Source organism: Vigna angularis, chromosome 8 (genome assembly GCF_016808095.1).
Source record: "Vigna angularis cultivar LongXiaoDou No.4 chromosome 8, ASM1680809v1, whole genome shotgun sequence".
Lineage (NCBI taxonomy): Eukaryota > Viridiplantae > Streptophyta > Magnoliopsida > Fabales > Fabaceae > Vigna > Vigna angularis.
In genome coordinates, this window is record NC_068977.1 from 33785194 (window position 1) to 33803451 (window position 18258).

General features: G+C 32.8%; 3 protein-coding genes, 2 long non-coding RNA genes and 1 other non-coding gene across 6 annotated transcripts; 1 reads left to right on the forward strand and 5 right to left on the reverse strand.

Moving 5' to 3' along the window:
- The first annotated feature begins 1679 nt into the window (after positions 1–1679).
- On the forward strand, positions 1680–3693 carry LOC108345157 (uncharacterized). The gene is made up of 2 exons (XM_017583735.2): positions 1680–1984; positions 3143–3693. Exons 1-2 carry the CDS (start codon positions 1825–1827, stop codon positions 3421–3423), a joined length of 441 nt encoding a protein of 146 aa, XP_017439224.1. The 5' UTR covers positions 1680–1824; the 3' UTR covers positions 3424–3693.
- A 312-nt stretch (positions 3694–4005) lies between these two features.
- Positions 4006–6098, reverse strand: LOC108345137 (pentatricopeptide repeat-containing protein At5g66520). The gene has a single exon (XM_017583712.2). It carries the CDS (start codon positions 6006–6008, stop codon positions 4371–4373), a length of 1638 nt encoding a protein of 545 aa, XP_017439201.1. The 5' UTR covers positions 6009–6098; the 3' UTR covers positions 4006–4370.
- Positions 6099–6911: 813 nt separating this feature from the next.
- On the reverse strand, positions 6912–7451 carry LOC128193538 (uncharacterized). Its single transcript, XR_008244844.1, has 2 exons — positions 7345–7451; positions 6912–7193 (listed from the first exon to the last, which is right to left on the reverse strand). It is a non-coding gene; the product is annotated as an uncharacterized LOC128193538 (long non-coding RNA).
- An 897-nt stretch (positions 7452–8348) lies between these two features.
- Positions 8349–8429, reverse strand: TRNAL-CAG (transfer RNA leucine (anticodon CAG)). Its single transcript has one exon. It is a non-coding gene; the product is annotated as a tRNA-Leu (tRNA).
- Positions 8430–9175: 746 nt separating this feature from the next.
- Positions 9176–9662, reverse strand: LOC128193537 (uncharacterized). The gene is made up of 2 exons (XR_008244843.1): positions 9551–9662; positions 9176–9475 (listed from the first exon to the last, which is right to left on the reverse strand). It is a non-coding gene; the product is annotated as an uncharacterized LOC128193537 (long non-coding RNA).
- Positions 9663–12910: 3248 nt separating this feature from the next.
- Positions 12911–14540, reverse strand: LOC108345264 (reticulon-like protein B9). The gene is made up of 5 exons (XM_017583851.2): positions 14392–14540; positions 14071–14251; positions 13805–13946; positions 13637–13706; positions 12911–13361 (listed from the first exon to the last, which is right to left on the reverse strand). The coding sequence occupies exons 1-5, from the start codon at positions 14495–14497 to the stop codon at positions 13192–13194; spliced, it is 669 nt and encodes a 222-aa protein (XP_017439340.1). The 5' UTR covers positions 14498–14540; the 3' UTR covers positions 12911–13191.
- Positions 14541–18258: the final 3718 nt, after the last annotated feature.

Below are 18258 nucleotides of genomic sequence, written 5' to 3' on the forward strand. Positions count from 1 at the left end.
TAGCACATAAATATTACAATTTAAATAATGTATATAAAATATTAATATATTATAAATTAAATACAAAATTCTTAAAAAAAGATTTATTGTAAAAGAATATATATAAGTTAAAAAGTAAAACATGATAATATATATAAAAAACTATTAAGTAAATAAAAATAATATAAAAATACATCACCGAATGTCCAAATACGTTTTAAAACATAACAAATATTAAAATAATAAAAAACATATGAAAACACATTACCGTATGTTGAAGTGGTCCCTCCTAAACCAAACTTCGAAATTAGGTTATGATTTCACGAACACCGGTTGAGGTATATCGCCTTTCGAACTGCGGTGATCTTTAACTATTTACCTGCTGGTCCAGTTCTTCCCAACCATCGATTCTAGTCGGTCATATTAAGATGGAACATCCAAGCTAATGCTGTCCGATCACACATAAACCGAGCGAGATTGTTCATCATAAACCGAACGTCCATCATTCATAAACTGAATGTTTATCGAGGTCGACTATTAAGACTGAGCGTCCAAGCTAACGTTGTTCGACCACACATGGATCGAGTGGTCATCCAAAGTCGTCCATCCAGGTCAACCATCAAGATCGAGCGTCAATGTGACCGATTAGCAGAACCGAGTGGCCGCCCACCCAGGTTGACATCCCTAGCCGACCACCCTTCTGATCGGCCATCCCGACCGACCCTCACTAGGTCGACTACATTGTTAAACACTAATGACTCATTAAAGCCTTTAATGAAGATTAAGGTATGATTGAGCCATTATCAGGCCCACGAAAGATAAAAGTCCATTACAATCCGTATAAATAAGAGTTTCAGGTACAATTTCTAGACATATTGCTTACGATACAATATATACATGCATTACAGACCATTCGGTCATGTTAATGACTTAAGCGTTGGAGTGCCTTTGACAAATATCCAACCACCCGGCTTGAAGAATTCGACGCAAACACTCCAATAAAATTTTGAGTTGCAATACACAACACTACACACCACAAACAACACCACCAGTCCATCAGAACTATCATCACCAATAGCACACTGTGACCATCACCGTAACCACCAACCACCATAGAGACCATAAGCATTACAAGCATAGACAAAAAAATACATATAAAAACGTAGCAAAATGTTGCATTATGTTTCCAAAATATGGGGAGTGCAAGTATGCATACCTAAATTGATTCAATTGGTTAATGAAAAAGGAAACAATCATTAATGTCATCACGAACTTTCATCAATGTTAAAAGACGAAGCAAGTTGAAGGGTATTAAGGTAATTATGGATTGCAGATAAGAATAATATGACCTAACATAATATCAAATATATTTCAAATGAAGTGTTTTGGGAAGAGGAAGTCATTCTAGCAATGAAAAAGAGTAAGAGTGCAATATTGTGTAAAAAGAGCGGAGAGCAACATGGTGTAAATATTGGGTGTGTAAAAAGAGAAAAACAAGGCTCAAAAATATTTTAACGGGGTCTTGAGAAACCCAACTTTTCAAGTGAATGAAAAGTTAAAGAAAAACCAGAATCACTAATACACAATCACCTTTTAATTAAAAAAATAGAATTAATAAAACAACAAATTAAAAGATAACATGCTATAAACTTCTCAAATATTTCAAATAGTAGGAAAAAAACGCCTACAGTCATTAAAATTAATAAATTGTTAAATGGTTCTTGAATTTTATTAATTTCAACGTAGAAGAAAGTTCCTTGGATTTGGTACCATTAACCATCAAGGTTGTGGATTTTGCTTGAATTGGCAACGTAGGAGGAACCTCTTTGGAACACTGACAAAAACATGAATGCGATCTTTCTCAGAAGCCTGTCCTCCCACGCGCGCCGACTTCGTCTTTCTCCCACCGCTTCCCTATTCTCTCTTACCGCTCTCACTTCCTTCTCTTCTCGCTCCAATGCTTCTGACAAACCCCACTCCCTCGTTGAAGACATTAGCAACGAAGGTAACACCCATCTTCGCACTTTCATACTTCTCTTCCTCAATTTCTGCTCTCTCTTTCTTCTTAATTACTTGGGTGCCTTTGACGTGTTTGATGTAATGCTTCTTTGAACACTCACGCCAATCAATCTTATTCTTTATTATTAGATGTTAATTTATTTGTGTTGCGAATTTATAATACGAATTCATAAAAAAATCATCTATTAGATATGATTAAATAGCTTATGTTTTGTTTGAGACAAAAAAGAAAGCAGGGATGACAGTAAATTTTCTTCTATTTGATTGGAGAGAAAGTAGAAGGAGAATGTAAGGGCTGAAGGGCCCATTCCCCTCACTCCTTCCAGAAGCCCAAACACAGCTGTTACTCCAGCTTCAGCTGTTGAGAAACCGTTAGAGGAGAGAGTCAAAAGAACCACAAAACAGCCACGTTACCTAAAGGATTATGTGGTCACGTGCCCAGTAAGAAGGGGAATTCGGTTAGCAAGAAATGATTGGAATTATTTTATATTTTTCCTTTATTTGTTATATGCACATGATCCGTACTGCAAGGCAGAGCCAAGCGCATATATAATACAATATTGTAACACAGAGGGGGAGGACGATATAACAGAAAATTCCCTCTGAAATTTTCTCTCTTCATCTCTGAATATTCTCTTTCCTCTGTCATCACTCTTTTCTATTTCCTGCAGCATCCTTACAGAGAAAAAGAAAGTAAAATTGGAATTGACTTCTAGAAATAAAATTAAAAAATCTCCTTTCACTTTCTTTTTAGTTCAAATTCTTATTTTCTTCCATCTTCCTACTATCGAACTAAAAGGGTTATGGGAAAGTAATTTATATAAAAGCTAACCATTTTTATCATAATATGACATATTTTAATTATTTAGCAATGTAAATGTTTATATATAATTTTTCTTATTATTATGTGAAATTCATGGGAGTTTTTTTACTAAATTTCCGAGGACGATATAAGTTTATTTATACAAGGTTGTTAAAATAATTTGTTAGATAGCATGGTGGTAACATTTGGTGTTATGAAATAAGGTTTAATGGAAATGCCAACTGATTGAAAGAGCCAGTTTGTATTTTAATCTTTGGTTTCAGATTTTGATCTTTTGAGTCTTTGCTAAGAAGAATTTTATTTTTTGTATTTGGGTTGAAGAGTTGAAGAGGCGTGTCGCAAAACTTCAAGAGGGTGATGCTGAGGCTATTCCTTCTGTGTTTGAAGCTATACTACAGAGGTCTTTAGTGGGGAAGCCTATAGAAGCTGACGAGGAGTTGATGAAGGAAATTCTAGGGAAACGGACATTGTCGGAAGATGAAGAGGAGTTTGATTCTGATTGGGAGGAGGAAATAGATGACCCTGAAAATGAAGATGAAGAAGATATTGATCTTGGTTTTAAAGGAAGGAGAGAAATTGATGAAGGAAAGAATAAGAGATGATACAAGTCTGCAACTGCGTACCGGCAGTCAAGATTTCAAATCAACCTTAAATTGCTTGCTTGTATTGTATAACAGACATCCGGAGATGCCTTTGGGCTGCTGCTGTTAAGCTATTTGGTGCTTGCTTTTAATTCTTTGAATGTAGTGGTTTTTACCTTGTGGTAGTCTTTTGTCATGATTAGAAATTTTAGAATTTTGTATTCAATCTGAACTGAGAAATCAAATTAAATTATACATTAATACAGGAGAATACTTACTAGGTACTGTAAATGTTGTTCTCTAACCATATTTAGTGTTTCACTTCGGTAATATGCAATGCACATAATGTAATGTAAATTAGTCAAGTAAAACTCTAATCCAAATTTGATTGGAAAACAACACCTACTATGTTTATGGTCCTACAATATATGCTTCTTTACGCGTGTCCCTGTATTCCATACCCTTTTGTGTTGGAGATTTTTTCTTCCTGTTAAATAGCAATGTTGTTTTCAGATTATGGTTAGTCATTTTCAGCCAACAAATGGCATTGCGTTGTATATAATTCAATTCCATCACCAGATATTTAAATGGGAAAGTAAAATGTTCATTAAACATGCGGTGAAGATTCTATTGACAAGATGCCAAACATTCTTTAGAAGAGTTTAGTGTCTATATCGCATCAATTTGTCTTCAGAAGTTTCAAATCTAAGATTATAAACTCAAAGCAACTAGAGTTTTCCTTGTATGTCCCTTGCAACTGTCCCAAAGCACTTTGTTGAAATGAATGAAAATTCCATCAGTCTACAGAGCGGCAACTGTAACCTAAATAACAACATAAAAGTGCCTAGATCGTGGAGTGATGGTTGAACAGAAATTATATCACATGCCACCGCAATTGATTGCTGCACTGTTGTTTAACAGGGCAATGTGCAGATTTTGTCATGTAAGCACATGCTTATGCTCATAATTCAACGTATTCGTATCTTCATCTCACTACTTAATCTATTTAAGATCAATACTAGTTCTTTCATGGGAAGTTCAGATGATCCTCCAGCTGAAAATTCTTGAACTTCTCCATTGATTTCAATCATGCTACAACCCGGGATTTTCTTTTCTATATCTCTTTCTTTCATAAAATTCCTAATTCTTTTGGCAGCACCAAATCTGCCAGCTTTGGCATATATATCACACAAGTTAACATAGAAAGCATGATTATGGGGTTCCAAGTCTATCAAATGAAGAGCTACTTTTTCTCCTAATTCTACATTCCCATGCATCTGACAACCTCCAAGTAATGCACCCCAGACATAAACATCCGGCTTCATCGGCATGCTTCTTATGAGAATCTCCGACTCTTCAAACAGCCTGGCTCGACTAAGAATATCAACCATGCAAGCATAGTGATAAACTTGCGGTTCAATTGAGTAAACACGTTTCATTGCCTCAAAGCACCAACGACCTTGTTCTACCAAACCAGAATGAGCACAAGCTGACAATAATCCAACAAATGTCACATGGTTTGGCTTTGCTCCAGCTCTTTCCATCTCTAAAAAGCAATCAAAAGCCTTCCAACCTAATCCATGCATAGCAAACACCGAAATCATCACTGTCCATGCTGAAGTATCCTTCTCAGGCATCTCTTTGAAGATTTCAAACGCTTTCTGCACATCCCCACACTTGCCAAACATACTGACAAGTGCTGTTCCAATTACCACATCATACTCTATGCCGTTTCTTTTCAGATAACCATGCACCCATTTCCCATGATCTATGGCACCAAGTTGAGAACAAGCTGAAAGGACACTAGCTATTGTAATCTTATCAGGTTTAACCATATCATCGCCCAAAAGCTGCATTTCATGGAAAAGCTCAAGTGACTCCTTTGCCCTCCCTCCCTGAGCCAATCCTGTAATAATGGAATTCCAAGTTATGATATTTCTCCCCTTCATCTTCCTAAATAAGTCCATTGCCATGTCAAGTTCTCCATTTCTCAAACACCCAATAACCATTGAGTTCCAAGAGACGACATCTGTAAGCAACATTTCATCAAACACGTTGCTGGCATTGTTCAACATCCCACAAGCCATGTACAAGCTGATCAAAGAATTGCCAACAAAAACATCCTTCAAAAATCCAAACTTTATCACTTGGGCATGAATAACTTTGCCAGTAGCACCATCCTGCCACCTAGTGCAACCCTTTAAAAGGAATGGGAACGTGAGACAATTGGGCACAATCTCTTTGGAAAATATTTGTTTATACTGCATCAAGGCCTTGCAATAATGAGTGTCATCACCTCCCTCCATGTTTGTATATGCTCTGATCATGATGTTGTAGACACGAAGATCAGGGTTCTGGATCATATGAAAAACATTGGTGGCATACCTGAAAGAACCATAATTCGAAAAGGAGCAAAAATATAGGAGTCGGGTAACTAGATAATATTGGTCACTATTGTGTAAAGTTGGGGACTTTAGAATCTGGGTATGAATTTTTTTGAGCTCTCTCAGGTTCTTGCATTGTTCAATCAATCTAGAGAGTGTGTTCTTGAGGGTTAGGCTTAGGGACTCCACTGTTTGGAACTCAAGAAGGCTAGCCATCATCATCCACCAAAAAAAGTAAAACTCGCTGCATTAATGATGGATGAACCGAAATTGAACCAGTTGAATAAACATTTTCCTTTTGGAATCATTCACTTTTAAGGTTAGACAGTGTATCTAACTTCACTCCAATCACAAATATAATCAATTTATTATATTATGATTATTTAAAAAATTATATCAATGACAATCCTTTATCAAATGTTTCATGTAAATTTTTTATACTAAAAAATCAAAAAATTCATTGAATTTTTTCTTGTTAGATTCTTTAACATGTCAGAAAAGATTAATTGGTTAGTTTTCTTAAATTGAAGTCTCAAGTTTCTAAGTCATGCCCTTATGTAAAATAACTAAAAGCATTTCTGGAAACATGTTGAAAATACAAAATCCAGGTTTTTGATTATAGAAACTATAATACATGCACTCATGACTACTGCGTTTAACAATCTTTGGGGTAATATTCAAATTAGATGATAAACAAAAGATGTTGGAAGAAAAACATAATGATTTAGGGGACTTGTGAAAGAGAGGTATGAACCTAAGGAAGCTTATGAACAGCTTAAAAAGTTTGATTCCTTGACGGTTAGGGAGAGATGATTAATAACTAATGGAGACTAAAGCACAACATGTTTTTTAGTTAGAATAAAGTAAGTAATTCTAGTGGTTTAAAAGAGAGTCAAAGATGAATTTTCAAACAAATTTATGATTGATTATGCATCATTTACTCTAGATTCTGTTTCTAAAGTTCTATATGATTACTATATTTTGGGTGTTTCCTCTAGGCCTTTTCTGAACACTTAAAAGTATGTTTATGTTTAAAATCTTCTTTGCAACACTTTGGTTTTGGAACATTCGTCTTACTTGTTCGGTTTTTGTTAAAAGCTGATGATAAAAGAGCTTAGATAAGTATGGTTAAAGGATCCATTAACACCCTTCAAATAGCTTTTATTACAAATTTGTTTACACTTATCAAATAGCTTTTATACGAAAGGTGTAACATTAAAGATATCGGGGTAACCAGAATCCAATTTAATGGTACCGAAAGTAAGAAACTTGAATTCTGATGCTGAAATTGTGGTTGTGTACAGTGAAGGTAGATCTGATAGGGGAAGATGCCTTGCTTTGATTTCAAGCCTCTTCTTTCTGCTGCCTTTCTTGTGTGATCTACATTATTCCACTTTAAATAAAGTGCTGTAGAGATAAACGAATAAATTATGTTGCAGACAAGTGTTCCTGCTAATGCATTATAAAAGCTTTCTGCCTAAAGAATTCTGGTTTGCAGATTATTATCAGAAAGGAATGAAAAACATTGGATACCTATTGTTCTGAACTAATAACTTACAATAACTGTGATTATCTCAGCCGTGAGAGAATCTTGAATTTGAAGAAGCATCTTTGGCTACCAATATTATTTTATGACAAAAAAACAGAAAACCAAAGAAACAAGGAACAAAGGGGTTATATATGTATATATCTATATATTCTCATTAAGAAATAACTGCAGCCTGTTCCAAAGGTTTTCCTGAGAAGATTTTCATGCAAATGTTCACAGTTCACAATCCTTCACAAGGATTGCAGGGTTTCATCAGCATTCAGCAAAAATTTGATGGCATATGGGTCCCACATACAGTGATATGGGGTGCAAACTAGCCCTTGAAGAGAAAAAAGAAAGAGTTACATTCTTCCATTGGAGGAGGAGGAGGCAGAGGAGTGAACATGTTGATACAACAAGACATGCCAAACCTTGCAATTGTTCACGTTTGGGATCTTTTCAGCAACAAGATCACAAAACCAAAGAGAAATTTGTTGAATTTATTTGTAGCAGTTGTTTTCTTTGTATCTGTTGCCCTTTGGCCTGTGTGTCATGTTTCATCAAGCAACCATGCAGAATCTGTCACCAAGCATTGAGGTGTGCCTGGCAATGGTCATGTTATGGATCAAAGAATAAGGTATGTGCAGATTATTCTTCATTTTCTGACATTGATTCTGATGTCACGTCTGGTAAGGTTAAACCAAGTAGTGTTTCTGAAGACAGAAGACAGAGTTCATCAATTGTTAAGTGAGTATGTTGCAGTGCAGTTTAATCAAAGCACAATCTGAAGCCTAGGAAAAGTAAAAAAAGTGTCTTTTGTTCCTCTTATGTTAGAAGGCATGCCTACTTACATGATTTTTTCTTCAAGTTCAGCTGTAAGAACAAATCTCACGTTATCAGAAAAGGAACTGTGCATTCAAAGTATAAATCACTCTTGGTTAATATTATGGACTTTGTTTTTATTGATAGAAAAATTAACTTTTGTGGAGTGATTTCAAAAATTAAAAGTTTTGTCAAGAATGGGTTAAAAGTTTTGTCAAGAATGGGATTCGAACCCATGCCCTTTCGGACCAGTACCTGAAACTGGCGCCTTAGACCAACTCGGCCATCTTGACCTTTGTTGATAAATTATGTAAACCATAGAATTTAAATATATGATTAAGAAAGAATAATTATATTCATTAAAAATGTAATCCCAAACCATTCCTTCATAGAACAAGTATCTAAATTACTTCTCTGTGTATTAATAATTCGTAATTATTAATATGTTAGTCTTGATTAGTGAAGATTTTGGAGAAATTGGTAGGTTAATTTAGAATTAACATTACAATAAATTCTATTAATTTAGCATGGGTTTAACAATCAATATAGTGTTTTTTTTTTTTTAAATTTTTGTCATTGACACAGAAATCCTTATTTTCCTTGAACTAATAAAGTTGATTTAAAAACATATTGGACCTTTGCATATTTTAGAAGAGGCATATTGAAGATAGGATCAACATGATATAGTAGTCAAATATATTCTTTAGATATTTTTTAAGATAATAAACTTTGAATCCAGAAATTCATCAAATAGAAAATCTTTCACACTATAGTCTGATATCAGTGTACTAATACACTGTATAAGATTATCTAGTCAAAAAATTTGATTGTTGGAAACTTAAATTTGTGTAGATTTGGTGTCAATGATTTATGAATCAGTTTATATAAAAGATTACATGCTATTTCAGGTTAAAAAATTTAAAATGATTAGTGTCTAGATCTTCTTAAATTTTGATCCATTTCCTTGTTTGTATTCAATGTATAACTCATTATTTCTAACAGAAACAACAATAGGAGAAAAAGATACACTTTGAGGTCATGAGATCAAAGTTCATATTCAAAATCCATTGCAGAACTTCTCAGCTTACATTTGCAAGTAAAACAGTCAGCAAACTTACCATACTAATAATCATAGTCCTTAGCAACAAGCTGCGATGTGAAATATAAGAAACTAAGACTACAATAGCCACTGAAGTTCACTCTTCTAGATATCTATGCATGAAGTTGATAGCAGCAAAACAAGATCTCTAGGCACCACATCCAGCACCACATCCTGCACCACATGCAGCTCCATAAGGCTCTTCATCTGCTGCAGAACTTTTCTCCTTGGAAACACCATCTGCACAAGAAAAGATGATGGCTGGAATAATGCAAAAGGTAACCAAAATCATCAACCAGATTGCATAGCCATTACCATAGAAACCAATATTTGCATCCACAATTTTCACCTCTCTCAATTCTCTCACCATTTGTTCCTACTTTGTTGAATAATTTTCACTTTCACCAGAGAATAGGCCTTGTTTTTTTTTTCAGAAGTGGACATATATGCTTGTTATATAAGCTATATATAAATAAAAAATACAAATATCTTTGTGTGCTGTTGAAGACGTTTTCAAATTTTTCCATACCCTAGAAAAGTCCAAGTTATTGCTCCTTTAGACTGTGGTGGACCACTCAGTTCTTGTCTTGAAATTTAGTTGTGGCAGCTAACGTGTAATCATGCTATTGATTCCAGTGATCACTTTCAACTAATAAATTGGCATTCATGCTTAATTGCAAAGTCCAATGTTTTTAAACTCAGAAATGATTGAGGTATTCCTTCCAGATTTAATAGTTGAACATTTATGAACTTAGTTTTAATTAAATAATACATAAAATATAGCTTTTTAACATTTAAAATACACATGACAAATCTAATACACCACAGTAGTTAAGTTTAAGTTTTATCATTACAAAACTATCATTAAAGACAGAAAATTTAAACATGTAAAATGAAAAAGAACATGACAAATATTTAGACTATTTTTTTTTTGAAAAAAAAACAAAATGGCAATCATATTAAGCCATTTTTTTTAAATAAACCAGAGATCATTAATTTTTTTATTCTTTCGACCACGATGGATTTGACTTTTTAAAACTGACATGTTTATCATAAGCAAAACTTTTTTTCTGACTTGGGGAGGTTGTAACTAGTTAAGCAGCAGTGAAAAATATTATTTTGCTGAGTGGCTGTTTCTATATAGTACTACTACCAACACTTTTTAGACTAGAAATTATATAAAAGAACATTATTAGAGATTCCACTCATTGTCAGTGGAGGACGAAGACCAATAAAGCATGGTTGTTGATTCTTTAGGAAAACGCAAAATGCAAACTTTTCAAAGCAGATTTTATCCTAAAATTCTACTGCTGCTGTACGGCACATGAATGTGTTGGTTTGCAGTTGCTTAATCAATATTATGCTCCATGTGTTATGTTTCCAATTCTTCATCAGCAAGCACCATTGTAATTAACATCATTTGCTCAATTACAATTCAGAATGGTGCTCCCACTACTGGATTAGAGAGGCTCAAAGCCTATATGCTTGGCCCTTTCTGATAGCAAATCCTCCACATCATCTGTTGTAGGCTATACCTATAACTACACTATCTTTTCTTATATTCTGATACTGATATTTTTCAGATAACTGTATCAGAAATTAAGCAATACTACAGTTACTGCTAACTCTACGAGGTTTTAAGTCCAAGAAACATGTACATTATTTGATAGCTCAACTTTTTTCCAGTTAAAATAAACTAAATGTTCAAAATTGCTTAATCATGACTACAGCTGTTGAAGTTGTATGAGTCGGACATTTTACTTTATTAGACTTTAAAAACCTTATGTTAATTTTGCAAAACAACAGTGGATCCTTGATTCCTTTTCATGAAAACTACAGTAACAAATAAAATGAAAAAGGATTATCGAATAACGTTTACAAAGTTCAGACTGATGCATTGATATGCAATCTTATAACAATTGGTTCAGAGGTTTACTCTATAGTTGGAGATATGTTCTAGTTAATCCTAAGAAAACACTTGAATAAGAATGAGAGAAAGAAACTTTTATTCACAAAAACATGTTATACATAGAATTCTCAATATGTAGAATTTAGAAAACAAAATAATAGAAAACAGTTAAACAGTTAAACTTTAACACTTAATACATGTCTTTGACGTCTTTTTAAACTTATATTAGGAAATATTTGTGTAGGGACTAAAATGTGAATATAAGTTCTATATTAGATAAAAATGAGAAATTAAGTAACATATAAAGTACAGAAGACTCATGATCTCAATGTATTAAAGTTTTGGGTTAGAAAAAGTATCATTCTTTTGTATAAATTAGATTGAGATCTTATCGATGTTATATCTTTTTCCTAAATCTTTCTCTGGCAAAAGACTCATCAATTTGAGATGGTCTTCTATACTCACCATACAGATACTATGAGAGTCCATCATTACAGGACAAATACAAATAAGAGGCAAATTTAGGTTTTGAAGTAATAAACCAAAAGAAGAAACTTAAAATCTGTGGTACTCTAGCCACTGACATTACTCTTATTGCATAAATAAAAATAAGAAGACTAAGTTTTGAGGCTTTTGGAAGCTGTTTAATTTTTATTGGACGCATTGTAGGTAGTCATAATGTTAGTGGAATTCTTGTAATCTAGGGGCTATCTGTTTCCCACCTTATAAGTGGGTCATAGACTACTGCACCACCACATCAGACGCATTATATATGCTTCATGTGACAAGCACAATTGTAATGTCACGTACTTGTATATGGAAGTCAACCTGTACCTGGTGGGAAACTCATCTTGGATTATTCTTCGACTCTATTTGATTACCATGGAAAAGCCTGATTTGAAACAATTAATTAGTAATCTCATCACCAGCACCCGTTATTTCGAACTTGGTATCCTATTATAGTTTTCAATTCAAAAAATATTTGAGACCCTTTTATTATATGTTTTCTTTTCATAAATAAGTTTTAGATCTCTAATTATAGATCCAATTCAAAGAAAATTTTTAATGGAGAAAACAAAAAATTGATTATACAGTACAAACTTAAAACTTATTTAAGGCTAATTTTGTCCCTATAATTTCATCGAGTCTTCAATTTCTCCATAATTCAAGAGAGCTGATAATTGTTTACCTAAAAATGGTGAATTGGGCAGAAATAAGACAGATAGAAAAGAACAAGAGAAAAGGTGAAAAAAGGGATAGATATATAATAAGTGACTATATAGATATATGTAGAAAAAGAAGAAAAAACTAAATGATATAGAAAAAAAGGTGTGGAGATGGTTATAATTTTTCTACAATACAAAGATAACATGAGTTTCTGATATGATTATACATTTTCACTAAGAGTTGTGATGATGACTTCTAAGGGAGTGGATTGAAGTTAAAGGAAGAGAGTAATAAGGAAAGAAGCAAGAAAAGAAAAGATGGACGAAAAACGAAGTGACAGATGTGATCATTGATGAAAAAAAGGAGACAGAAAAAGAAAATGGAATAGAAATGAGATGAAAGAAAAGTAGAAGTGTTTGATATATGTTTCCTTTCACCAAAAGAGTAGCAGACAAAGTGTTCTGGAGTCTGACCTCAGCTTCTCTTTATATCCGAATGCTAACACAAGAGAACTTTGAGGAACCTAAAAGGTGGAGAATATTGAAAGAGAACGTTGTTCACATACCACACCACACGCACGATATATTGTTTAGTGAAGAAAAGTATAACAATTAGATTTTATTGAAAAGTATATCACACACAATCCATGTAAAACACCATTGAATAACACAATTGGACATGTATGAAAAATAAAATTATTACATTGTATGGCTTTTTTGGGGAGAAACTTAAACATATTATGTATGTTTTTCTGGTGATAACCATTGTTTCTCTCATAGCAGCTATTTATGTAATGCACAATATATATATATATATATATATATATATATATATATATATATATATATATTGAAGTTGGGATGAGTGTAAGTGTAACAGTTTATTGGGTTTTCTTTGGCTTTACTGGTCCTCTGGGAATTCTGTTGAGGTAGTTCTTCTTAAAACTCCTGTAGTTTTTTCTGAGAACGATTATCATATCGCTCACCCAATTGTTGATTTCTTCCTCATATCGTTCATACACAATTGGCAGCGTGTGGACGCACAGGAAACCTTGTCATCAATGAACACCAACAAGAAACCAGACATCTTAGTACAAACTTCAGTATAAAATCACATATAAAAATAGGGTTAAGTTACTCACATTCACATATGCTCCATATTAAGGAGATGGTTAAATTATTCCTTTAATTCTTTAATCATGTAATTACATTTTAATTATTCAGAGTTTTCTTTATTACTTGCTACTGACTGCAAAAACTGCTATAACATCATAATTTACGACAGTCAGTTGAGTAATTTAACCTAAAAAGATGAAGAATGCTTACCAATATATAGCAGATTGACAAAGCTGAAGTAGCTTCCAATCACTGAGAAAATATAGAGGGACACAATGTTCTGAAAATGTTTTGAGAAGTGAAATGTCAGGTTTACGTATTCGTTAATTAAGAAATCCACTTTCAGTTTAGTGAAATAAAATGAATATTGGTTGTTACCAGAAGAAAGATTGGCAGGTCTATTCCACATGAAATATGGAGGAGCATTGGTAGTAACTGGTTGAATCTTCTGTGGAGAATGTAAGCAAGACTTTGGAAGAAAGATTCTTGTAAAATAATGTCTGGAATCTGGGGAGGTTTCCTGAAGATATATTTATCAAAGGGAATAATATCATAATGTCATAGAAGAACATGTATGCCTATATCATCTTGTAGATCTATATTCATAGACACTGTTACATTTGATGTTAAGTAAAAATAGGTACCATTTGAATATATCTGCAGCTGTGGACCATATGAATAGCACAAGCATGGTGGTGATGGAAATGTGACAAAGGAGAGTCACGAAATTGTATTCAACAATCTCAAATAGAAACCATATCACTGTCATCCCTCCCAAAAGCGCAGCTGATAAATTTCTGTCCCTCCATAACAGCATATCTGCCACTGCAAGTTCCCCAATTATCAGAATCAGTTCATGGATTATCATGTTATTATATATAGTTCTATAAACCTGTTTTACAGTTTGTAGAGCTGCTCTAGTTCATTCATATAAGAAAACTATGAACATGAATTTAATGTGGTACCTTTTCCTCCTCCAAGAACTTGATGTATCGGTTTTTCATGTCCAAAGAGCTTTACTCGTGCTCCGATAATTTCATTATCAGAATCAGATGATGTATCGTTCGCCATAGTTTTTTCTTCACTGATGTTGTGTCATGACTCTACCATTTATATTAAACATTCTACCATATTTATTTTCATGCAAAAGGAGAAGAGATTCTATGCTGATCACTAAAGTAAGGAATGACTTGGAGTTAACTTAGCATATTTGCATTCCTGCTAACACTCTAAAGTATCTAATTCCCCGAATCTAGATGAGTCTTCTTTCAGCAACAAACTCTGGACTTTAATAAACCCTATTATAAAAATGAAGCAAGCTATTATAAAGTTCATTTTTTTTTATGTAAAGTTAAATATTTAGGTTTATAGTATTGTTTTTATGATGATTTGTCCTAAATGATGTATACGTTGAATAACTCAAATGTTTTCTTTCAATGGTTTTGCAAACTTCTTTATCCATTAAAATATTTTTTTAATTTATTATTATATTCATCACATCATTTATAAACTCTCATAAAAAAAATTTCTTCAAATTCTTTTACTCGTCACTTCGGATCCCTTAATCCAAATAATTCGCGTATGAACCTTAAGATTTTGCTATATGAAAGTATTAAAAGTATCATCTTTTCATGTTAGTAAAAAAAAAGGGTACTCAATTATGGATTAAGAGTGCGAAGAGATTGGTAATTAAGGTCGGTACTAAATTAAAATTTATAGGAAATAAAAATAATAAGTAAAATTAAATATAAAATGTAAAATTGTCCAGGAGCTAAAAGTAAATTTAATAAAAGATGAAGAAACAAAAATATAATTCTAAAAACAAAGTACACATAACCCGCATGTTAAACCATTTAAATTCTTACAAATATTACTGAAAGAGTTAAAATTTATGGCCAAGTTTTGCGGAAAACAATAATCTATTGTTTTTATAAAAGTATAAACAAGATTCTAATTAATTTAATTTGTGATAAACTCAATTATCATAATTTCCGTCGTATTGACACCTTATTGTAAATTTTACTTAATAATTATTTATAATGGGATAGATTTAATCGTTAATTCCTCTGTGTCATTAATTTAATGGATTATTTGAAGAAAATAACTGAAAAGTTACTAGCAATATCTAAAAGTTTATGTTACTTACCTCGTAGTGGTAAATTAGCGTCACACACGAGTTCGATTTCAAAATCACGAACATTGACTTTTTAGGGCTGACTTTTCAAGACTAATTCTAAGTTAACGTTAACCTACCTAACATTAATGGATTTTTATTTTAAAATTTAATTAATTTAGCATAGTTTAAATCGATTCTAAATCAAATTTTTTCAATATTAATTTAATTTTTGTCTATTTGGTAGACACTAATGATATTAATTTTTTTTTAAAAATTCTCGTATAATATCTTTATATGTTAAAAAAAGTAAAATACTAATGAACAAAATAAAAAATAAAATTTTATGGTGGACAAAGGAGATAAGGGTGCATGAAATGGAGAAGTCGTTCCCAACAAACTTTTCGATGATGTTGTTGGGCTGCTCTCAAAACCCACACGAATTACATGTGACAGATTGCATTCTAGCTCGTTTTTCATTTCCAAGTGTCAAATATATTCAAAATGTTTATTTTGAATTCCTTGTCATTATTTTTATATCATTAACTTTGAATTCAATTTTGTAAAGTATTATTTACTTATTATAAATAACAAAAATAGTGTTATTAATACACACAATAATCTTATATTATTTATGAATCAAAATTAAAAACAATTTAAATATTTTTTTTGAAACATTTTTTAATTATGACATAATTTTATATTTCAAAACAAACAATATTTAAGAATTTAGGATGAGAATAGGAAAGTTGGTATGGTACATAGATTAATTATTTCACCATAACAAAAGATTTTAGATTAAAATCCTTGACATATGATTACATTAAACATTTTTAATTATTATTATTATTAATAGCCACAATACTAGCAAAATGATATTTTAAAGTGGGGTACGTTGCATGTGTCATTTGTTTGATACCCCTTCAATTATTTTGTAACAGCCAAAAAAACATGGTCCACTTATAAATTTTATCGTCATCTACAAGAGCCATGGTCTCATACATAAGTACTATACACTGAACGAGGGACATAAAACTAATCTCCAACATTAGAAGAACTTATACGTAAGAAAATTAGTAGTGTTCTTCCAATCTACATTATACATAAAAATATTATAATTTCAAATTTTATAACTAGTTTTGGACAATAATTTAGATATATTTTTATATATTTATTCATCTTTATACCTTTTCTTATCTCAAGATTTTTCACACTTTAATTTTTCATGATTACAATCATTTCTTTTTTCATATATGTTAACATATAAATGGAACTGAGTTTAATTTATATAAAAAAATTGATATAAATTTTAATTATAAATTTTAAAATAATAAACTTATAATTTCTTTTATATAATACTCGTCTTTATCATTTCTAACGTAAAGTTAAATTCATATTTAAATTACGGTTTCGAAAACAATAAAAACATCACATTCTAACATGAGTGTCTCCAAATTTGTTTCTTGAAACCTAACCTTCAACTATTGCATTGTGGTCCCTTAAGAACCTCTTCTATTTCTCTATCACTTATTTAATAGTATTGGCATTCACTGTGGGGCCCAGAGCAAGCAGAAGAAGCTCAAATGGTGACCACGAGGAGCATGGATGAACAACAGAATACCAGAGATTTAATAGCAGGAATGCAAGCACAAATACAAGCCCAAGCAAGAACCATACAGTCATAGGTGCAGGCACAACAAGAGTTACAGCGAAAACATGTAGAGGAGATTGCGACGCTTAGGGCAGAACGAGCCTGTACCGAGCAGACCGCCTCAAACCAGGAGAATGAAAACCAAAGAAGTCGTAATCGGCAGCCATCCTAGCACACCAATCCTCCTACATTAGAGAAGTATGATGGCTCGACAGATCTCGACAATCATCTCAAGATCTTCACCAACGCAATGGCGTTCTACACGGATAGTGATCCGGTCATATGCAGAGTCTTTTCCTTATCACTCAAGGATGAGGCATTGGAGTGATATAACACTCTTCCCCCAAACATAGTGGATTGCTTCGCCACTGTAGAAACCTTCTTCAAAAGGCAATACGCCTCCAATACAAAACAAGAGATAACCCAGGCGGAATTAGTAAACATTAAACAGGAAAAAGGGGAAACTTTAAAGGCCTTCATGAAAGAGTACAACGAAACCGCACGGCGGGTTAAAGAGGTTAGTCACTCTTTTATTAACAATTTGCCTTCATATCTGAGACCAGGATATTTTGCTGAAAAATTATATGCGCGACCACCAAAATCTATGGAAGAACTCCAAGAAAGAGTAATTGAGTTCATCTATATGGAGGACATGTGAATCTCACAAAGAAAGAAACAATAAGAAATCTCTACAAGTGGAAGCAAGAAAGAAGGCAGGCAATCATTCAACAACAGTGACAGGAATGGAGGTACGTTTCACAAGGATTTCGTTCGAACACCTAGGTATAATCATTACACTCCCCTCAACACACCCAAGGTAAAAGTTTAAAGGAAGCTATAAATATTGAGCTTCTTACAATTCGGAAAAAGTCTTCTCCAAAAGACGGTGACGAAAGGAAAAGTTGTCGGTTTCATCTAAACCGATGACATACTACAGAGGAATGTGATGCATTAAAGGATGAGATAGAAAGGCTCATCCGAGGGGGCATCTGCAGAGATTTGTAGAAGAAAGAACCCGAAAAAAAAGTCCTACCAAAAAAAAGTCTTAGCATAGAGAAACCGAATGGC

Bases quoted from the DNA above. Each gene is read 5' to 3' on its own strand.
- LOC108345137 (XM_017583712.2), bottom strand. From the start codon at position 6,008: ATGATGATGGCTAGCCTTCTTGAGTTCCAAACAGTGGAGTCCCTAAGC.
- LOC108345157 (XM_017583735.2), top strand. From the start codon at position 1,825: ATGAATGCGATCTTTCTCAGAAGCCTGTCCTCCCACGCGCGCCGACTT. The intron at 1,985-3,142 runs GTAACACCCATC...TTTGGGTTGAAG, and splicing joins TGAAGACATTAGCAACGAAG to AGTTGAAGAGGCGTGTCGCA.
- LOC108345264 (XM_017583851.2), bottom strand. From the start codon at position 14,497: ATGGCGAACGATACATCATCTGATTCTGATAATGAAATTATCGGAGCA. The intron at 13,947-14,070 runs GTACCTATTTTT...ATATATCTTCAG, and splicing joins GCTGCAGATATATTCAAATG to GAAACCTCCCCAGATTCCAG. The intron at 13,707-13,804 runs GTAACAACCAAT...AAACATTTTCAG, and splicing joins ACCTGCCAATCTTTCTTCTG to AACATTGTGTCCCTCTATAT.